This window comes from Pseudophryne corroboree, chromosome 2 (genome assembly GCF_028390025.1).
Source record: "Pseudophryne corroboree isolate aPseCor3 chromosome 2, aPseCor3.hap2, whole genome shotgun sequence".
Lineage (NCBI taxonomy): Eukaryota > Metazoa > Chordata > Amphibia > Anura > Myobatrachidae > Pseudophryne > Pseudophryne corroboree.
Window position 1 is genome coordinate 571,718,544 of NC_086445.1, and position 22,520 is coordinate 571,741,063.

The 22,520-nt window shown below is 45.8% G+C and overlaps 1 protein-coding gene across 5 annotated transcripts in view; it reads right to left on the reverse strand.

Annotated features, from left to right (window-relative positions):
* The window catches only part of DLGAP3 (DLG associated protein 3), an 856,617-nt gene that overhangs the window by 227,485 nt on the left and 606,612 nt on the right, over positions 1-22,520 (reverse strand). For 3 of the 5 annotated variants that reach the window (XM_063954413.1, XM_063954414.1, XM_063954416.1), the window contains 2 exons: positions 4,832-5,037; positions 2,734-2,845 (listed from right to left, as the gene is read on the reverse strand). The exons of 1 other annotated variant lie outside the window; for it this stretch is intronic. In XM_063954413.1, the coding sequence (XP_063810483.1) occupies positions 2,734-2,845; positions 4,832-5,037 (318 nt within the window). The remainder of the gene's footprint in view (positions 1-2,733; positions 2,846-4,831; positions 5,038-22,520) is intronic. One more of the 5 variants, XM_063954415.1, reaches the window with a different exon arrangement.

Consider the following 22,520-nt stretch of genomic DNA (forward strand, 5'->3'; position numbering starts at 1 on the left):
GCGATGCAACCTGAATTAGGCCCGTTGTCAGGTTTGATGTGCAGCACATCACACTTGATGAGGCCGCTAGCAACTGTGAGCACCCGCATATCAGGCATACATATTGCTGGATATGCACCTATGTGAGTAATATGTCAGTCCGATCTGCGAATCAGATAACATATTGCTCAGTGTGTCTCAAGCTTTAGGGAATTGAGGACTATCTACATGCCACTTTTGTGTATTTAATGCCTTGTATTACAGTATATTGATTGACGTCAGATGCAGACTTAACACCTCAAGATGCAACCACACCTGCATGCATGATTGCTCAACGTCATCAGTGGGAATACATACTAAATACTGGCGTTTGGGATGCCGGTGGTCATGTGAATGACATGGCATTCCGACACTGAAGATCCCGACATTAGAGGGATTAAGTATTTCTAACCCACCATGTCCCTTACCCCAACCCTTAGGGGGTGTTGGCTAGGGTTAACCCTCCGGGGGTGGCAGCTACGGCTAACCCTCGATGGGAGGGGGGGGGGCCTGCTAGCGCTAGTGGTCTGAATTTGTGCGAATATACCTCCAGTTTTACTACAATGCTGTCTAGTTACATTCCAGTTCCTATCTGGTTGTAACTATAGATGCGATAGTAAAATGCATATGCCTCTACATCACCCGCTCATGTGTGCACCCATTTCTGAGCATGCACAGTGCAAATTTACACTAGATATGCCCTGCAGACTGGTATATTATAAACTCTGCATGATGCCATTTATGTGTAAGTGAAAGGTGCGAAATGCATTCCCTTAGAAGTATAGGACTTTGGGGCAGATGTATTAACCTGGAAAAGGCATAAGGAAGTGATAAACCAGTGATATGTGCAAGGTGATAAACACACCAGCCAATCAGCTCCAATATGTAAATTAACAGTTAGGAGCTGATTGGTTGGTGCATTTATCACCTTGCACATATTACTGGTTTACCACTTCCTTATGCCTTCTTCAGGTTAATACATCTGCCCCTATGTTTGCTTTCCAGCATCTGTGTACACTCGGGGAAAGCCAGACCTTCTACAGTGTGAGAAATGCTCCTTGCTCTGCTGAAATGTGAAACAGAGGCATTTTCCTACTGTAAATGCACCTTCTCCATTTTTGTCAGCTCACTTCAGCATACAGTGAGGTGCAGCAATGTGCCTAATGCACATACAGCAAGTCACACCACAATCTGCTTAACTCTTTCTATTGAAAAGTAAAACATGTTGCAGATGCTGCCATCTTGGTCAGGAAATCCATGTGCTTACCACATATAATTGGTACATTTGCGCAATCTAAAGACTTTTGCTGCTTCGCCTTCTACAATATCTATGATTTGTTATACCAACAACTGTCCAGTGGTAAAAAAAATTGTGGTGCTTTAAACCGTATATATAGATGATGAGTATGAAGAAAAATAAGCATGTGACATCCCAAAAGGCCATAAAGATGTGACATGGCAGAGCATTTTGTACCAGGTAGAAAGTAATACTACAAACATCCCAAATTTATACTAGTATTATTTTATTCTTGCAGTTGCCTGTACTTAAGCGGTTGATGGACTATAAATATGATTGTTTTTATATGTTATTAAATGTGACTATTTGTTATTTCTAAGTACTGCAGCACAATGTGTTTACATTGGAAAAGCGGAGACTAAGAGGGGATATGATCAACATCTACAAATATATAAGGGGACAATACACAGAGCTTGCGCGGGACCTGTTTTTGGTTAGATCAGCACAGAGGACTCGTGGACACTCGCTCAGGTTAGAGGAGAGGAGATTCCGCACAATACGGCGTAAAGGCTTTTTCACGGTAAGGACAATACGTGTTTGGAATTCCCTGCCTGAGGGAGTTGTAATGGCAGAATCTGTCAACACCTTTAAGAATGGGTTAGATAAATTCCTATTGGATAAGGATATCCAGGGGTATGGTGCATAGTCACGCATTATAGTTACTATATATAGGGATAAAATGCAATGGCTGACAGCAGCATCAGTCAGAAATTTTAGTTAAATCATCGTGCATAGGAGACCACAAATAGGTTGAACTCGATGGACAATTGTCTTTTTTCAACCTCAGATACTATGTTACTATGTTACTATGTTACATTATCTCTGGCTACACTAGCACTGTGTAACCTACATTTGTAGTTTGTATAACCATTTGTTAGGGATTAGCAGACTTCCATACACAGCTGCAGAGCAACAGAATACTCATTGCCTTCAGGTATTTATTTTTCCTCTTAGCAGAGAACTAACAGTTTCTCCAGTTGGACTCATAATGAACAATTACAAGAAAACTGATAAACATATTGAAGAAGCATTTGCTGTAAATACAAAGGAAAGAGCAGAGCAATATGCACAAGGCCAACACATGAAGTGCTACAGCGTGTGAGATATTTCATATATTATTTGCAGTAGGTCAGTTCATTTTTGTCATATCATACATTGTTACCTCATTATAAGGTGGACATGGAAAGTGAAATAATTGATCCAGGAATTGAACAGCATACACGTTGCTATCAAATGGATACCATACAGCAGTTTCATGCAGTCATTCATCATCCAGTGATACCAGACTTGCAATTCATACAAACAGATTTCTAAAAAAGTAGAATGCAAGCAAGGTTAGGTGGACATGCACCCCTGCCAGCATTCCATCCACCTCCAGGCATCATTCCCATTAGGATGCATGCAATTCCAATACTTACATGACCCGTGATGGAGAGGCTATAGCCGCGTCCCTTGGGATGAATTTTAGGTGGAGTGCAGCAGCTGGGACAGTTACAGAGACATGAGTCAGAATATCGCTTACATGGAAACCTAGTGAAGAGTGACGAGAAAAGGAAGCTAATACAGGGAAGAAAAGAGCACATCTATTTGCCACCGACAAAGAATTTGCAAGTTATAGACTGCTGATGCTACATCCATGATTATGGGGAAATTTATCAAAGCTAGTAGAGAAACATTTGAGAGGGATAAAGTACCAACCAATAAACTGCTGTCATCTTTCAAAAAAACAGCCTCTAAAATGGCTGTTAGAAGCTGTTTGGTTGGTATTTTATCTCTCTCCGAGCTTTGATCAATCTCCCCCTATGGGTGGAACTCAAGTCTTTTGGGTTCCATGTTAATTAATAGGCACCTGGTGGAGCAATTCAATTGCTCCGGGTGGCCATTAATTAGCAAATAGATGGGGTTTAGCCGCGAATAGTGGCTAAACCCATCTAAAGTCCTAAACCACTGACTTTTTGCACATTTCCTCTTGTCACCTCAGGAGACTGCTAGAAGAAATGTGCCCCCCCTTCCTCAGCACTCTAGCTAGAACGGAGCAACAATTGAATTGCTCTGTCGGGCACCATCTAATAGCAGCTGTGAGGGATATTGTAAATATTGATAACATGCAACTGTGGAGGTTTACTGGAAGGATTTGGACAATAAAATGCCTTAAATGGGTCAATTAATCAAATCATGTCTGAGAAATTAGGTGTGAGCTATGTTTAATTATCAAATTAGTTAAGTTCCAAGTCAGACTAGACAGATATTACCAGACGGACAAAGCTATTACATAAAGAAAAGAACATTTTCACTATTGAATGAAGTTACAAATCTATAGTGAAAATGCTTAAATTAGATTGCCATCCAGCTCTAATAAAATAGAAAGGACTAAAATGTTCAGGGAAGCAGAGTCGATCTCTAGTCAGCAAGAGGCCTACAGGAGACATTTTTGATGTGTTTCAGTATTAATGTACCCAATTTCCTATCATTACTTTCCACTTTAGAGAGCTGCAAAATCAGTTTGGGGTTTAGGAAGCACTAAGCGTTACCAGCAAGGGCTGAGAAAAAAGAGCTGTGCATTCGACCTACTAGAAGGATATTAAAGTCAGCCAGCAGTATCTGATGCTTATTCACTGCTCTGAGCTTCTGAATAAACAGCTAGGTATGACTACTGCATCCATAATTGTTATGTGTGATGCATGACAATAATGCTCAACAGATTTCTGGATGTTTGTGCCGAAGCTGAAATAATTAGCGCAACAAAAAAAATTATACAAATCTACACAAAATAGAGTAAGATTTTCTTGTTTCCAACAGATCCTATCACATCAGTTCATAGGGAATGTGTTGGATATACATTGCTGGCGGACAGGATCCCGGCGGTCAGCACACCGATGCCGGGATCCTGGCCGCCATGATGCTGGCAGGGTGGGCGAGCGCTACGAAGCCCCTTGCAAGCACGCTGCGCTCGCCATGCTGCGGGCTCGGCGGCTCGTTGCGCTCGACACAGGTTTTATTCCAACTCTATTGGTCTCGTGTACACCCACGAGTGGGAATTGCCCCTGTTAGCTGGCTGTCAGCATCGTGAGTGGTCGGGATCCTGGCATCAGTATGCTGACCTCCGGGATCTCGGGCTCCGGCAACGTAACCGCATCCCATTTATATTGTACATCTGAAAAAAAGGAAGGACTTTTGCTAACTCATACAGAAATAAACACTAACTATAGGTACCAATAGTGAAAATGATCACTACAGGTTTCTTCTTCATAACAATATGATTTAACCATTTTCAGTCTCATGATAAGTAAGTAATTACAACCTGACATTGTAATTAATAACATCCCCTTATAATAACACCTGACAAATAGCATATCATTCCTACATGCCATTTAATATGGAAGCCTCACTATAAGACAGTTATCAAAATGTTGGACCTCACACCAGCAGCCTTTCTATATTAAATAATGGTCATAGAGCATGTCAGTGATAATAAACACAATGACAGCATTGGCAGGGTTACAGAGAGTTTCATACTTGGTTCTGGGATGGTCAACACTTGAAGACCTGCGATATCTTTCCCGCCGGGTGGGACCTTTGGGTGACATTTTGATGCTGGTGTCAGAGTCTCCACTGTCATCATCCCCCATGGCTTTAATATAGCTGCCGCTTCTCATCCTTCGGCAAGGTATTTCTCCTTCTTTTCCTGGTGCCGGATATCCCCCCCACTCATCTGAAGGTACCTGTGAAAATAGAAACAGGGAACATTTGCACAGCAAGTTGCTGATTGCTCTAATATTTATGTACAACCAAGTAAGTGGGCAGCAATATCAGCTCAATGCCTACAGCTTCTAATATGTTAAGATTATTAGTCATTTTAATTGTAGTTTATTTGATATTTTTATCTGACGTGAAAATACAGTGATATAGTGCTATCTTTTTAGCCAGGACCAGATTGGCAATGGGCCTGTTGAGACTACAGTTCCAGGCTTCCACATAAAATAGGCCCATCATCATTACAGCAAGATGACTAGCCACCTATCTGACCATATGATTGGCCATAAGGCATAAGTATTAAAATTGTGTTTCTATCTTCCTCTCAAAATGATGCAATTTTTCTACTTTAACGTATTTCGGGTCAAGAGTCAAGAGGGGCCCACAGCGCACTCACTGCACCCATTTCTTGAATACTTACCCCTCCGGAGTCCTAAGACAACAGAAGCAGCGATGTAGCAATCACTGTGAAAATGGCGAGGCGGACACGTCCACAGCATTTTTCTGGAGAGCTGCACATGTGCATTAGAGTCTCAGCCCTTTAAGGCTTAGACTCTACACCGCTGCCAGCAGAGATGGGGGTGGGGGGCCCCGGATGGAGGAGGCTGCACACAGGCCTCCTCCTCTCTTAAAGCGGCTCTGATTGGGGCTGATAATGCACATGCCCACATAGCACTGGTCACACAACCCCTTCGCTTCTCACATTAGCCCAGGGCTCGACAAATCCCAGCGGCCAGGTCCCCATGGCCCCTAAATATTGCTACCTTGCTACCAGATTATGCAGGGAGGGAGGAAGCAGATCCTCTTCAACCCCAGCATCTAGCAGCTCCAGCAGAGATTTGTGGGCGTGCCTGTATTGTGGCAGCCATTACATGCACAGGAATGCATGTGCTGAGTGTCCGTCCCAACCTGCACTGTCTGCTGTCTCCAAACTCTCTCTCCGAGCTCCCCGAAAAGAGTGCCAATGCACGGTACGTGATTACGGCTTCAGAGGTGGCAGCAATGTTGCCACACAGCGTGGGAGATTGTTTGCCGGGTAGGGGGTGAGACTGTGGAGGGGTGGTTTGTCTGGGGGTAGCTGCACAGCAGTGTGGCTGCGGAGGGATGGTTTACCGCCTTAGTTGTGTGGCCAGGGTGGTTGGTTTACCCTGGGGGGGGGGGGGGGAGGAGCTACTCAGTAATGTGGCTGTGGGGGGGAGGTTGTTGTGTTTATTTTGTGGGGGGGGGGCAGACTGTGGGATGTCTCCTACACTTTCATCCTGGCTCTTAGATTTTAGAAAAATTTGTCAAGCCCTGCAATAGCCCCTTAATCATTTTCAGCCACAGGCTCATGAATCTGGCCCTGTTTTTAGTTCCAGTTTGGAACACTGGCCAAAGCAGGCATTATAAAGTTAGTACAAGGTAAGTGGGTCCACAGTGCATCAGTGGTTGACTCCAGAACAATAAGTACTTGAACTCATATTCTGCCACAGTCTTCCACTGACTACATCTATGCTATTCTGCAATCCAAAACATCCTAATCTTTGTGTTATGTTCCGTGAAGGACAAATTGCAGTAATTTAAGGATAATTATGATTGTGGTATGTATAAATCTATTTTGGTTGTCATTAATGTAGCAATATTGAATAACAATAAAGGGAAGAGAAGCAAGCCAAAGCAAGGAGAAGAGCAGCGGGGAAAAAACTTAAAAGAAAAATGAAACAAAAATATAAAATATATATTGTCTTTTTTTACATCTTGGGACATTGATTTGGTAACAGAAATGCAGTGATCCTAAACTTTTATTCCTACTTTGAAGATATAATCTGTGTCAAAATATAATCTTTATAAATATAATTGGTACTGTACCTCTGATTTCTAAAGTAATATTATAAAACATTTATAGAGTGACATACATCATTAAACAAGAAAGCGGTACAAATTCCGAAAAGAGGCGTGGCCACAGGCAAAGGGGGCCACGCGGCGCTGCCATGGGAATGTATAGGACAAGGAAGATGCTGAAAACCAGTAAAAGGCCCCTTTTGGCAAATACAGACCATAAAAAATTGGTACTGTACCGACCAAAAAGGTACAGTTGTGAGGTATGTAGTGAGAGAGGATGTTTACAAACCTGACATAAAGTGCTTAGGGGGTCATTCCGACCCGATCGCACGCTGCAGTTGTTCGCAGCGCAGCGATCGGGTCGGAACTGCACATGCGCCGGCGCCGCAGTGCGCAGGTGCATACCAGACATCCGAAGGCCATCGTTACCTAGCAATCGCCTCTGCCTTATTGACAGGCAGAGGCGTTCGTTGGGCGGGACGAGGCGGCACGGCGGCTAAACGAGGGATCGGTCCGGCCAACTCAGGCGTGGCCGGACCATGCGGGGGGCGGGCCGCAGCGGCTGCGTGACGTCACACGCAGCCGCTGCAACCCGGGGCAGCGACGAGTAACTCCCGGCCAGCCGCAGGAGCCACGGCGGCCCTTTTTCGTAGTCCTGCGCATGCGCTGTAGACTCTGGCACTGTGCCAGAGTCTAGAGCACTGAGGGCGCTAGCAGCAGCGTGACGGCTACGGGAGAGGAGGGGGCCCACACACGGAGTCTGCACATGGGTCCCCCCCTCTCTAGAGACGCCCCTGCCAGGGAGACTGCTCTCTTCATGTATTATGTGCATGGAGGGTAACTATCGCACTGATAGCCCCCGATCTACCCCTGCCTGAGCAGCGTGCTGCTCACCACACATGGGGGGTCATTCTGAGTTGATCGCTTGCTAGCAGTTTTTAGCAGCCGTGCAAACGCATAGTCGCCGCCCACGGGGGAGTGTATTTTCGCTTTGCAGGAGTGCGAACGCCTGTGCAGCAGAGCGCCTGTAAACACATTTTGTGCAAAACAAGACCAGCCCTGTAGTTACTTATCCTGTGCGATGATTGCTGCGACGGGTGACACGGTAAATGACGTCAGATACCCGCCCAGCAAACGCCCGGCCACGCCTGCGTTTTTCCAAACACTCCCAGAAAATGGTCAGTTGCCACCCAGAAACTCCCACTTCCTGTCAATCTCCTTGCTATCGGCTGTGCTATTGGAATCGTCGCTAGAACCAGTGCAAAACCACAAAGAACTTTGTACCCGTACGATGCGCGTGCGCATTGTGGTGCATACGCATGCGCAGATTAGCCATTTTTTCACTGATCGCTATGCAGCAAACAACGGCAGGTAGCGATCAACTCAGAATGACCCCCATAGTTGTTTCTTTTACTGCATTTTGGTAGGGAGCATAGCCATGCCGCCAAATTTGCCAATGCTCATCCCCACTTTTGTCAGCCCAGGAACACCCACCACTTTCCACAACATTTCTGATATCGCCTGTCTCGATCACAATAACACATTTGTTTGTACACTCGTGTAACCAGGGACGTGCAGTCAGGGGAGGCAGTGCTTCCCCTATCTATAATGATTACAATAATACAAAGAAGATACTTATGACACATATTATGTGTCATAAGTATATGCTTTATATTATTGTAATCATTTGTAGATTGTAAAAATAGGTGAAAATTAGTTTCGGATGCACTGAGAGCGGTGCCTCCTGCGGCCAATGATGAAGGTCCAGAAAGGGGGTACGGGGCCAAGCGATGGACAGTAAAAACCCCTTTTAATAAGCAGTATAAGCAGCACTAGTATAAGTGCCCATATGAAAGCACGCCCATGTCTCTGAGGCAGATATGATTGGGCATCATATTTGGAGCTCTCCTTGGGATCCAGCCCACCTTCACTGCTGACTGAGAGACTCATTATTGTCCACCTCAAGAGAGGCCCCTGCATCGCACCTCCTCTCCCATCATTCATCGCCACTGGAAGCCGGGGGTAGCTGCAATCACTGCTGCCAGGGCTGGCCCTACCATTACTCCAGGTAAGGCGTCACACTTAGGAGAGCACCGCAGCCTGACATACCTATATTCCGCAGTCACTCGGTCACCACCTGCCTCGGACACTGTCAGTGTCTCCTGTGACTGGTGCACAGCCCCGTGTGTTACCCCCTCCCCTCCCTCCAGCATCCTCGTACTGATGAAAGAAGGGCTCCGCGGCCTCCAACTCCACACAGGTCAGTGTCCCCACCACTCTGGTACACAGCGCAGAGAGCCGGCTTGTGTTTGTGTGCGTGGTATATGTATATCCATCTCCCGGTGTCCATGCTGAGCGCTGCTGTATACTGACCACGGGCTACCATGCTCTCTTTGTTTCATGACTGCCATATGGGCTCTGCCAGAAAAATGTGCACACTGTGCCAGGGTATAAGGGGAGGGGGTGATTAGTGTATGTGTCCCGGGGTATACGGGGAGGGGTGAAGATCACTGCGTACGTGCCGGGGTATAAGGGAAGGGGGAAGGGATTACTGCATATGTGCCGGGGTATAAGGGGAGGGTTGGAGATCACTGCATGTGTGCCAGTTAAAAGGGGAGGGGGTGATTACTGCATATGTGCTGCGGTATAAGGGAAAGGGTGGAGATCACTGCGTGCCGGGGAATAAGGGGAGGGGGGCGTGATTAGTGCATATGTGCCGAAGTACAAGGGGAGGGGTGGAGATCACTGCAGGTGTCCCGGGTTATAAGGGAAGGGGTGGAGATCACTGCGTATGTGGCGGGGTATAAGGGGAGTGGGGAGTGATTAGTGCATGTGTGCAGGGGTATAAGGGGAGGGGGGAGTGATTAGTGCATGTGTGCTGGGTAGGGGAGGGGGAAATGATTACTACATGTGTGCTGGGTAGGGGAGGGGGGAGTGATTACTGCATGTGTGCAGGGGTATAAGGGGAGGGGGGAGTGATTAGTGCATGTGTGCCAGGGTATAAGGGGAGGGGGAAGTGATAAGTGCAAGTGTGCTGGGTAGGGGAGGGGGGAGTAATTACTGCATGTGTGCTGGGAGGGGGGAGTGATTACTGCATGTGTGCAGGGGTATAAGGGGAGGGGGGAGTGATTAGTGCATGTGTGCCGGGGTATAAGGGGAGGGGGAAGTGATAAGTGCAAGTGTGCTGGGTAGGGGAGGGGGGAGTGATTACTGCATGTGTGCTGGGGTATAAGGGGAGGGGGGAGTGATTAGTGTATGTGTGCCGGGGTATAAGGGGAGGGAAGAGTGATTAGTGCATGTGTGCTGGGGTATAAGGAGAGGGGGGAGTAATTAGTGCATGTGTGCTGGATTATAAAGGGAGGGGGGAGTGATTAGTGCATGTGTGCCGAGGTATAAGGGGAGGGGGGAGTGATTACTGCGTGTTTGCTGGGGTATAAGGGGAGGGGGAAATGGTTACTGCGTGTGTGCCGGGGTATAAGGGGAGAGGTGGAGAGCACTGCGTGTGTGCTAGAGTATAAGGGCAGGGGGGAGTGATTACTGCGTGTGTGCTGGGGTATAAGGGGAGGGGGAAATGATTACTGCGTGTGTGCCGGGGTATAAGGGGAGAGGTGGAGATCACTGCGTGTGTGCTAGAGTATAAGGGCAGGCGGGAGTGATTAGTGCATGTGTGCTGAGGTATAAAGGGAGGGGGGAGTGATTAGTGCAGGTGTGCTGGGGTATAAGGGGAGGGGGGAGTGATTACTGCGTGTGTGCTGGGGTATAAGGAGCGGGGGACAATTACTGCCACTGTCTCGATCAACCGCCCTGCAGCTCTAATCCCGCGTTTATGTCTCCAGGCAGACCCTCTGCTGCTCTTCTTAACCCTAGGCATCTCTGCTGCCCAGACCATGGCTGCTGCTGCTCCCCAGACTTCGCGAGCATTAGCGGCAGCATCGGACTGGGAATTAGCAGTGGGAGTGGTAGCTGGCGGCAACCTTAGCAGGCATTGGCAGCTAGCGGGGGTGACAGTACAGTAGCGGGCACTGGCAGCGGCGGTAGTGGGCATGCCTCACCAGCCACTGACCTCACTGCACGCCTCTGCGTGTAACATATGCTTAAGAGGCTTTTTCACAGATGCAACAAATTGCTCAACTACGTGAACATTAGCATTGCGTGGTGACTGCGTGCTAACTACGTATGGCTGTGACAGTGTGACTTGTCATTAGACCTAGCAGTAGCCCTGCAGGGTATGTTTCGCTAGAAAGTCCAGTCTATCTTGAATCTATCTAAAGTGTCCTGCTATACCAGTTCTATGTAGTTTTACTGCTGTTATGGGAGCAAGAACATTTTGCACAGCTGTTAAAGTCTATTTTATTCTAGTTCCACTGGGTCCTCTGAAAGTTCATTTTTATCAACTATTTTTCAGTATGGGCCATTAATGTATTTTATAGACACAAGTCAGAGCTGCTCTTAAGTGTCTCTTCTCTAGTGTAAATAAAACTCGTTGGATTGTCTATTTGGGGCAGATTCAATTAAGTGCAAGATTCTGGCACAATGTAGCTGAACACACAACATGTTAGTAGGAAAATCTTGCTTGGTTTTAGGGCCTGATCCATTCCTGATTGCTGCTGTGCGTTTTCACACAGCGGGCGAACAGGTCCTAACAGCGCATGCACCGCAATGCGCACACGCATCGGACAACAACAAAGTGCATCGCCGGTCAGGATGGTGCGAAAAATCCAATCGCACGGATATACGCAAGGTGATTGACAGGTGGAAGCCGTTTGTGGATAGTAACTGACTGTTTATTGTGAGTATCCGGAAAAACGCAGTCGTGCCCAAGCGTTTTCAGGGAGGGTGTCTGACGTCAGCTCCGGCCCCGATCAGCCTCTTTTCATTGCACTGGAGGAGTAAGTCCAGGGCTGCGCAGAGAGTGCACACAGTGGATTTTTGCAGCTCTGCATACACATGGGATCGCACACTTGCACGACAAATTTACACTCCCCCCTGAACGCAGCACAGCAAAGTCAGCAGCCCAGCGATCAGGTCTGAATCACCCCCTTAGTCCGCTCCTCCATAAGATGTCAGCAATAACAAGTGAGGGTTTCCATGTAATAGTAATGTGCAAGGTTCTGATGGAACTTCACGGCTAACTGAATCTGCCCCTAAATCTTCTATAACTGCTACTAATTTGGCAGCTCCCCTCTGCACCCTTTCCAATTTCTGAACATAACTTTTTTTGTTAATCTGTGCTTTATAAAGGGGGAAATTCACTTTACTCTCTTTCAATCTATTGCTTTTTAAAAGAAGGTAACACCATGCAGACTCTGGGGGCCTAATTCAGACCTGATTGCTGCTGAGCGTTTTTGCACAGCGGGCGATCAGGTCTGACCTGCGCATGCCGCGGCGCTGCAGTGTGCCGGTGCATGCCAGAGATGCAATCGGCATCTCTGCCCAGCGATCGCCTCTGCCTGATTGACAGACAGAGGAGTTCCCTGGGCAGGAGGGGGCGGGCCGGCGGCGTTGGGCCGCTGTTTTAGGGGCACGGTCCGGGCAGCGCAGGCGTGCATGGACCGTGTGGGGGACGGGCCGCGGCAGCTGCGTGATGTAACATGCAGCCCCTGCGACCTGGAGAGCGACGGGTAGCTCCCTGCCAGCGCGCAGGAGCTGCGCTGGTAGGGAGCTACTCTTCAGGTACAAAAGCATCACCGCCGTGCGATGCGGTGGGGGAGGGCCAGACATGCGGGGTGGACTAGCCCCGTGCTGGGCGTCCCCCCTTCATGTCAGGGTGGCTGATCGTAGCCATGCAAAATTTTGCACGGATACCATCAGGTCTGAATTAGCCCCTAAATCCTAACGACTATCATTGCGTGATGTTGCTATAGCTAGGGGCTAATTCAGACCTGATCACAAAAGCAAAATCTTTCTGTAATGGGCAAAACCATGGGGGTCATTTAGATCTGATCGCTAGGCAGCGATTTTTGCTGTCCTGCGTTCAGATAGTCGCCGCCTACAGGGGGTGTGTATTTTCAATGTGCAAGTGTGTGATCACATGTGTAGCAGAGCTGGACAAACTGATTTTGTGCAGTCTCTGCGCAGCCCAGGATTACTTAGCCGCTGCGATCACATCAGGCTGTTCGGGACCAGATTTGACGTCAGACACCCTCCCTGAAAACGCTTGGACACGCCTGCATTTTCCCGGACACTCCCTAAAACGGTCAGTTGCCACCCACAAACAGCCTCTTCCTGTCAATCTCCTTGCGAACGCTCATGCGAATGGCTCCTTCTCACAATCCCGTTGCAGGGTGCTGTTGCCCGTTGCAGCCGTGCGACACGCCGAAACAGTGCGGTGCATACGCATGCACAGTTTGGATCTGAAAGACCCCCCATGTGTACTGCAGGTGGGGCAGATATAACATGTGCAGAGAGAGTTAGATTTGGGTGGGTTATATTGTTTCTGTGCAGAGTAAATACTGGCTGCTTTATTTTTACACTGCAATTTAGATTTCAGTTTGAACACACCCCACCCAAATCTAACTCTCTCTGCACATGTTATATCTGCCCCCTGCAGTGCACATGGTATTGTCCATTAGAGAAAAAGTTTGCTGTTGCAATCAGGTCTGAATTAGGCCTTTGGTACACACCTGTACAATCGTCAGACCATTCTCTCTCATTCCTGACCCATTCATGGATATCTCAAAAGTGTGTACGCACCTAGGATCATGTTTTATCGTAAGAAAACTGGTCACATTTGAAGACCAGGTTTTATGTGCAGTTTATTATTCAGCAGATGCAGAGGTACAATATTGGACAAAACATGAACTAGTTATGCACTTTATGTCCAATAATTCTGCCGATGCTCCTCCACTGTCTTTTCAGCAGATATGTTAGACAGATGAGTTTCATACAGTAGATCACAAATCAGATTGTAAAGGTGTGCACGCAAGGATTGGCACTTTGAACGAGATTTCCATATGTAAGCATAATGTAAATTAAAATTGCATACAATGTACCTATTTTAACTCTTTACAATTACAGATGTGTCCTCATATTCCAACCAATAAGGACCCCTCAGTTTCACAAGATATGCAAATGTCCTTGCACCATGTTGTCACCAATCCAAAAAGTAGTAATGCATGGCGCGGTAAATTCTACATAAATAGCCTTTAGCAGCGAAAGTCCCCTATGGGCACCATGTGAACCATTTTGGAGAATATAAATGTAATACATTTAATGTACTACCACCTGCTTTCTAGTTTTTCAAGTAAGGTTTGATAGGGTCACGGTTAGATAAACCTATGCTGGCTGCTGCTTATAATATTGATGATAATGTAATAAAAGGTATCATTCATGTTACAGAATTTTACATAATAGATAAAAGTTTATAGAAGCACACATGCAAAAGACTATCTGCTCAATATCATACAAGGGATTCAGCATGATATGCTGGCAATTGGGATTCCGGAGGGCAGAAGACCGACGCTGGGATGCCAAAGCTTGCTATACCGACAGGGGTGAGTTGGGGCTCTTCTCCCCTCTCCCCTAACCCTCCCTTCCCGCAGCCTAACCCTAACCTTCCCCTACAGTGCCTAACCTTAACCTCCCTGCAGCGGTGCCTAAACCTAACCCCCCCTTCCCTGCAGCCTAAACCTAACCCTATTATTACACATAACTTCATTTATGGACAGCCATAGCTTGATTTCTTTGTATGTGTGGATTGCATGGGTTGTTGCTGACATTTGGAGAAAATGTCATTACAATAGCCCCAATACAAATATATTTACTAAGAAAAATGTTGATGTGTTCAATACTTTTATATATATATATATATATATATATATATATGAGCCCAACGGAGCGCTGTTCATCACACACACCCACTTATGTACACAGCACCTGCCCCAATATACTGCCCCTATATACACTGCACCGCCATCCTCTTCCATATTCTGCACCTGCCACCATATACTGCCCCTATTTACACTGCAGCCCCATACCGCTCCATATAGTGCCCCCTTTATACAGGGCACCGTTCTCCTCCATATACTGCTTCCACCATATACCACATACTCTTCTGTATACTATGCTGCAACCCCAAGTTACTTGCCATACCAGGACTCGGCAACAAGTAGCAGCAGTAACTATAGGAAACGGATGCAGGAACCATCGTCCGATCCCACAGTGCTCAGATTGGAGATGCACAGGGGACATACATGACCACTTACCAGCTGGGCAGGATGAGGTGAGACCCTATGTGGGATCAGCAGTGCGGAGAAGGAGTCGGTGCTGGGGTTACAGATGATGCGGTTGAGGAGGAGGCAGATATCCAGCTCAGCAGCTTTATATGCACTACACGCTGGCAGAGGGGCGGGGCTCTTTGCTCACCCCTCCCACACCCCACACATGCCATGGTCAGACCCTTCTGGCAAGCTGCTGGTTGCTACTGGTGTCCGCTACCCTGAGATTGTGAGGAGCAGTGTAGGGACTGGTGGGCTCACACGTACCAGTACTTGTGTATATGGTGCTGCATCATTATAGCCTGCCCAATACAGATATATAGCATATCTCGCTCTCTCTATATGTATATATATATATATATATCTGTTAAAAAAGCATATATAGGGGGCGCTCCATAGTGCATAAAAGTATTTAATAAAAATAGACAGACGTACAGAATAAGATTAAACTCGTACCGCAAGGTAACCAGTGTGGGCTGGTTACCACATGATTTTACAATAATCTCCCGACAAAGGCTGGAACCAGAAGTCACTTAGTCCGTATTGGAATCCTCACCCCGCCGTTAGCTGCTGCCTTTTGAGGGCCGCGAGTAGGAACACATCAGCCGTGGACTTCAGGATTCAACAGCCCCAGCTGACGCATGTACTCGCTGGGGCTGTTGAATCCTGAAGTCCACGGCTGATGTGTTCCTACTCGCGGCCCTCAAAAGGCAGCAGCTAACGGCGGGGTGAGGATTCCAATACGGACTAAGTGACTTCTGGTTCCAGCCTTTGTCGGGAGATTATTGTAAAATCATGTGGTAACCAGCCCACACTGGTTACCTTGTGGTACGAGTTTAATCTTATTCTGTACGTCTGTCTATTTTTATTAAATACTTTTATGCACTATGGAGCGCCCCCTATATATGCTTTTTTAACAGATACATTACATCCGTGGGAATCGGATTGATTAAAGGGGAGCAGCGGTCCGTGAAAATTTGAAGGAGGATCTAGTGACTTTCCAAGCATTTAATTTTATGCACTTGATTTTACAAACACATTTGTGATTTTTTATTGTTCATTGCTATCTCAAAGTATAACCAGCGCTCACCCCTGTCTATATCTGTTATATATATATATATATATATATATATATACTAGCTGTACTACCCGTTCTTCACACAGGAGCTTCTGATTTCCACAGTTGTAAATATAAAGAGTGTTAAAAATTTGGTAGCTCTATAGAGGTGTAAATTTGAGACGTCTTAATATAAGTAAATATTAATAAATGGTTCTTGGTGTTACCCGAGGAGCACCTGTAGCAGATACGGTAAAAAGTGACAGGACTATTTTTGTAGATTATGAAATTCTACACACTGGAGGTGCAATCCAAATTTTGATCTGATTGTCCATTTGGGCGTTATCGTTGACGCACGCAAGCCACGCATCGGAAATGACGTCATTATGTCAACCCCCTTTTCATCCCCACAGGGGAGGTTTATTAAAATTCTAATTACGTAGTTTTCCTATTTCCCACCTGCAGAATTCCTATGTTACATTTCATCTTCCTAACATATCAGGAAGTAAGAGAATTAGTTATGAGTCAGCGAGTGAGTGAGAGCTTTCGCATTTATATATATATATATATATATATATATATATATATATATATATATACATACACTCAGCACATACTTGCCTACTCTCCCGGAACGGCCGGGAGGCTCCCGAAAATTGGGTGACCCTCCCGGCCACCCGGAAAAGCAGGCAAGTCTCCCGATTTCTGTGTTCCCCCCTGCCCGGCCGCACACTTTGTGAGTAAAGTGGGTGGTCAGGGCAGTCGATGACGCGATTCTTGTTGAATTGCGTCATCATAGCCACGCCCCCTGCAGTTTAATGCCGGTAATAGCGGCATTACACAGCGCCCCCGTCCCTGTTCCACCTCTGCCCCGCCCCCTCTGCTCGTCTCTACCCTTTCCCGTCCCCTGCTGAGCTGACCTGGCTGCTCTCTCCCAGAGAGAGCAGCCAAAAAGTCGGTAAGTATGACTCAGCACCAGGACATCCAGACACCCAGCACCTCCTGTGTGAGTAGCGACCACTCCCCCTATAATCCGGCCCTGGTGTCCGTAATTTTGACAGGCTTTTAACTAGTATTTATAATAAAAGCCCATAATGCACTCAGTTCCCCACCACTTAACTGGCATGGTCAGATCACATGCAACTGTGCAGCCCCACTGTGTACGCCAGTTTTAGACAAGGAAATTTGTTCTGCAGATGTGCATAATAGAATACTTAATTATTTTAAAAAAATACTTTTTAAATCATATTAAGTAAAAAAAAAAACTTTAAAAAAAAACCTATATGAATGGTTTTGAAGGGAAAAATCATCAGTTAAGTGTTTAAAAAAAGACACAGTTACTCTGATGTATTATCAAAGAAAGACCACCTCCACAGGTTAAAATATTTATACAGAATTCAGGAACCACACACAACACATATAAGTTATTTTAAAAAACAAGGAGCTATTTTAAGTGTAGAGCCACATAGCGGCCAAGCGGGCCCCGTTTAGTGGGACCTGCTTGGCCGGAAGGAGAGTGCACATGCGCCACACATGTGCGGCAGTCCTGCCGCCGCCAGCTCCAGCAGCATGCTGTGGTTGGGTCGGACGGTAGGACGACGGGATTTCAGTGTGAACACACACATTTCAATATATGTGTTCACACAGTTCGGCACAGCTGCACTGTGTTCTATGAAATCCTGCGTGTCTGCTGCATCCCGCAGAACAGGATCTGTGTGCAGACAAAACCTCCCTCCCCGCCAAACTTGGCCGCTATGTGTGGCCCTAGCCTTAGCCAAACGTCACAATAAAATAAAATAAAAATACAACACGTTATAAAATGTAACAAAAATAATGATGTGTGAACTATTCAACTTGATTATCAGGATACACACTTAATGAATAGAACATAAAAAAAACATAGAAACCAATCCTAAATTATATGAATTAAAAAAATTCCTTTGAAAGACAGCTGGTCATAGCCATGCCGTTTCTCCTGCTCCGTGGCTGATGTCCCACTGACCACTATAGCACATGGATGCAAGGCATTGCTTGTGTTTTCAAGTAGCAGTCATGTCACCACTGATATCAGAGCTGGAACCAAATTCAAACGAGTCAGGATCTTAGAGTCTCCACCACTTCAGTGTTGCTCTACTGACTTCCAGTTTCCTATATTCATACCTCCCAACTTTCCAGAATGAGGCTGGACTTAACTCTGAAAGGGGTGTGGCCTCAGGAAAAGGGGCATGGTTTCACAGTAATGCCACTATTGCGAGCCACGCCCCAATTTTTCGCTATTATGGGGCAATGGCCAGCACTCTGTGAGGTGCTGGCATGCCCCCAGTCCCTCTTGTCTCCGTGAATAGACGCTGTGTGCGCACACACAGCAGCAGCTATTCACTGCTGCTCTACGGAAGAGCAGCGAGTGATAGGTGCCCTCCCAACAGCCCCCCCACCGCCACGAGACACTGCAGCCCGCGGGTGGGACAGCGGGACAGTCCCAAAAAAATGGGACTGTCCCGCGAATATCGGGACACTTGGGAGGTATGTATATTTGATGCAGTATGTTCTGACCTCACCATTTGCCTGTTTACTTTGTTCTTTCTATGTCATTACTTGGAACTGAAAATAGCTATTTTTGCCCACCCTTTTGGCTTCACCCTGTTGACATATCTGCACCAGTATCATGTACAAGAACCTGGCTATATGACTATGCCAATGGTTCCCAAATATTTTTGAATCACAATGCCCTAAAGTATCTTATGGCACCCCTAGGATAAAAGGTTATTACTGACATACTTGGAAAAATAATATTAAATTAAGTAAATTGTGTCTACCTGTCATTCTTAAGTTCAGTTACAGTATATGGTGATGTACAGAGTTGTGCTTCTGTTTGTCCATGTTTTATGATTGCCAGCCACTAGCACTGGTTTTGACTATCACTTTGATCATAAATAATTTGATTTGGTCCTGAACCACAAATCCGAGGTTCCCCTACAAGAGTCTCGCAGCACCCCAGGGTTCCCATGCACACAGTTTGGGAACCACTGGACTATGTTATACCAGTCTCTCACACTAGGAACTTGGGTATTACTTGACTGAGTTTAGTTTTGATTATGCGTTGAGTCATTTACAGTTCTTATTTCTGCTGGTAGCCAATATTCTGCAGTATTCATTAATTGGTTTTGTGTCTGCCTGCTGGTTAAGACAGACACACCTTTTTTCTGATTGGTGCTTAGCCGATTTACTTTTCTAAATTGCTAGCACACATTAGCTTGATTGAACTAGATCACAGGTTCTCAAACTCGGTCCTCAGGACCCCACACAGTGCATGTTTTGCAGGTCTCCTCACAGAATCGCAAGTGAAATAATTAGCTTCACCTGTGACCCTTTTAAAATGTGTCAGTAAGTAATAAATACACCTGTGCACGTGCTGGGAGACCTGCAAAACATGCACTGTGTGGGGTCCTGAGGACCGAGTTTGAGAACCTATGAACTAGATAAAAATTAGTAGTATATTGCTTTTAAGGATTTTTGTTTATTTATTACATTATGTAATACTAGCTCTTGCCCCCAGCACTGCCTGTTCTTTTTCTCAGTTTGCTTCTTTTCTCGTCTCTTTTCAGGGCTCTTTTACTCTCTATCCTTCATTACGCTTTTTCTCTGTTCTATTTAACTTTCTCTGATCTTTTTGTATTCCCCTCTTTCTTTCTTTCTTTCTTACTCTCTCTCTCTCTCACCCCTCTTTTGTCTTGCACTGTTTCTCCCTCAACTCCCTGCCATCCTGTATCAGTGTCTCAATTCCTCTTGTCTCTGTCCTTCTCTTGCCCCTCTGTTGCTTGCTTTTCTTTCCCATCTGTGCACACCATTACTTTGACACAGAGGTTCTCAAACTCGGTCCTCGGGGGCCCACACAGTGCATGTTTTGCAGGTCTCCTCACAGAATCGCAAGTGAAATAATTAGCTCCACCTGTGGACCTTTTAAAATGTGTCAGTGAGTAATTAATACACCTGTGCACCTGCTGGGTTACCTGCAAAACATGCACTGTGTGGGCTCCCGAGGACCGAGTTTGAGAACCTCTGCTTTGATACATGCAATATACCAAATATACAAGTGTGCATGCATGAAATGTGTTTTAAAACTTAATGGAGGGCTAGTGCAATTATTCTGTATTTAATTAGGTGGTGGTGGTGAGGGGGGGGGGGGGGTGGTGGTGCTCAAAGTCTGTATTTATTAGCATGTACATATATAGCGGCAGAATAATCTATTGTGCTTTACAATTGAGCATTAAGGTTCATACACACTTAGCGATATATTAAACTGTAGCGCTAATTTTTCCCCTCCTGAGCAATATAGTTTACTGTATCGCCCAGTGTGTATGCAGCTGACGACGAGCGACATCATCTAGTGTGTACCCACTGTTAGTAACAAAATCCTGACTGAAGTGGGTCCAATAAGTGGGTCCAATAAGTTGTGATTCATGAAAGTGTGTGAGGTGGTATAGGCAAGTATCTCAAGTAGCTCAGATGGGCAATGGGACTGAGATATGGGACTGTAATTTAAGAGAGTATTAAGGACATAAATATGTTTTTTTTTTTTCATAATAGGTCCAATGTGCATGTGCACCAACATGATTACACTAATTTTGCCACTTGATTTTATTATATAGATTGGGACAATTTCTGGTTTTTTTTTTTCTTCTCTGTATGAAGCGTGTGCATCCCTGTTAGGGAAAAAGGCAGGATTTCTAGAGAGGGGTTCCAGGTGCTTGTTTTTAGAGCAAATGTAGCTAGACCATGAAGGGGGCATAACTAGCATTTAAGCTATTGAATAGTCTACCTCATTCAGGACAATATATGTAATACTGCAGACATACAGTGGGGCATAAAAGTATTTGGACAGCCACCGATTGTGCAAGTTGACCCACTTAAAAAGATGAGAGAGGTATGTAATTTCCATCATAGGTACACTTTAACTGTGAGAGACAGAATCTGAAAAAAACCTAGGAAATCACATTGTATGATTTTTAAACAATGTATTTGTATATTCTTGCGGAAAATAAATATTTGGACAATCAAAAAGTTTAATTCAATACTTTGCAATATAACCTCGGTTGGCAATTACAGAGGTCAAACGTTTCCTGTAGTTCTTGACCAGGTTTGTACACAGTTTAGCAGGTATTTTGGCCCACTCTTCCATGCAGATATTCTCTAGATATGTCATGTTTTGGGGCTGTTGCCGGGCAACACGGACTTTCAACTCCCTCCACAGATTTTCTATTGGGTTGAGGTTTGGAGACTGGCTAGGTCACTCCAGAACCTTGAAATGCTCCTTACGGAGCCACTCCTTAGTTGCCAGGGCGGAGTGTTTGGGGTCATTGTCATGCTGGAAGACCCAGCCACGTTCCATCTTCAATGCTCTTACTGAAGGAAGGAGGTTTTTGCCCCAAATCTCACTATACATGGCCCCATTCATCTTCTCCTTAATACGGATCAGTCGTCCTATCCCCTTTGAAGAAAAGTAGCCCCAAAGCATGATGTTTCACCCCCATGCTTCACAGTGGGTATGGTGTTCTTGGGATGCCATTCATCATTCTTTTCCCTCCAAACACGGAGTGTGGAGTTTATACCAAAAAGTTCGATTTTGCTCTCATCTGACCACATTACATTCTCCCAATCCTCCTCTGGATCATGGTCACTGGCAATCTTTAGATGGGCCTGGACATGTGCTGGCTTAAGCAAGGGGACCTTTTGGGCGCTGCAGGATTTCAATCCATGACAACGTAATGTGACACTAATGGTAACCTTTGTGACTGTCGTCCCAGCTCTCTTGAGGTCATTGACCAGGTCCCCCCATGTAGTTCTGGGCTGATTCCTCACCGTTCTCAAGATCATTGATACCCCACGAGGTGAGATCTTGCATGGAGCCCCAGGTCGAGGGAGATTGTCAGTGATCTTGTATTTCTTCCATTTTTTAATAATTGCGCCAACAGTTAATCTCTTCTCACCAAGCTGCTTGCCTATTGTCGAGTAGCTCATCCCAGCCTTGTGCAGCTCTACAATTTTGTCCCTGGTGTCCTTAGACAGCTATCTGGTCTTAGCCATGGTGTAGAGGTAGCAGTCTGACTATTTGAGGGTGTGGACAGGTGTCTTTTATACAGAAGTAGTAACAGGTCTGTGAGAGCCAGAAATCTTGCTGCTTGGTAGGTGTCCAAATATTTATTTTCCACAAGAATATACAAGTAAATTGTTTAAAAATCATACAATGTGATTGCCTGTTTATTTTTTTCAGATTCTGTCTCTCACAGTTGAAGTGTACCTATGATGGAAATTACAGATCTCTCTCATCTTTTTAAGTGGGTCAACTTGCACAATCGGT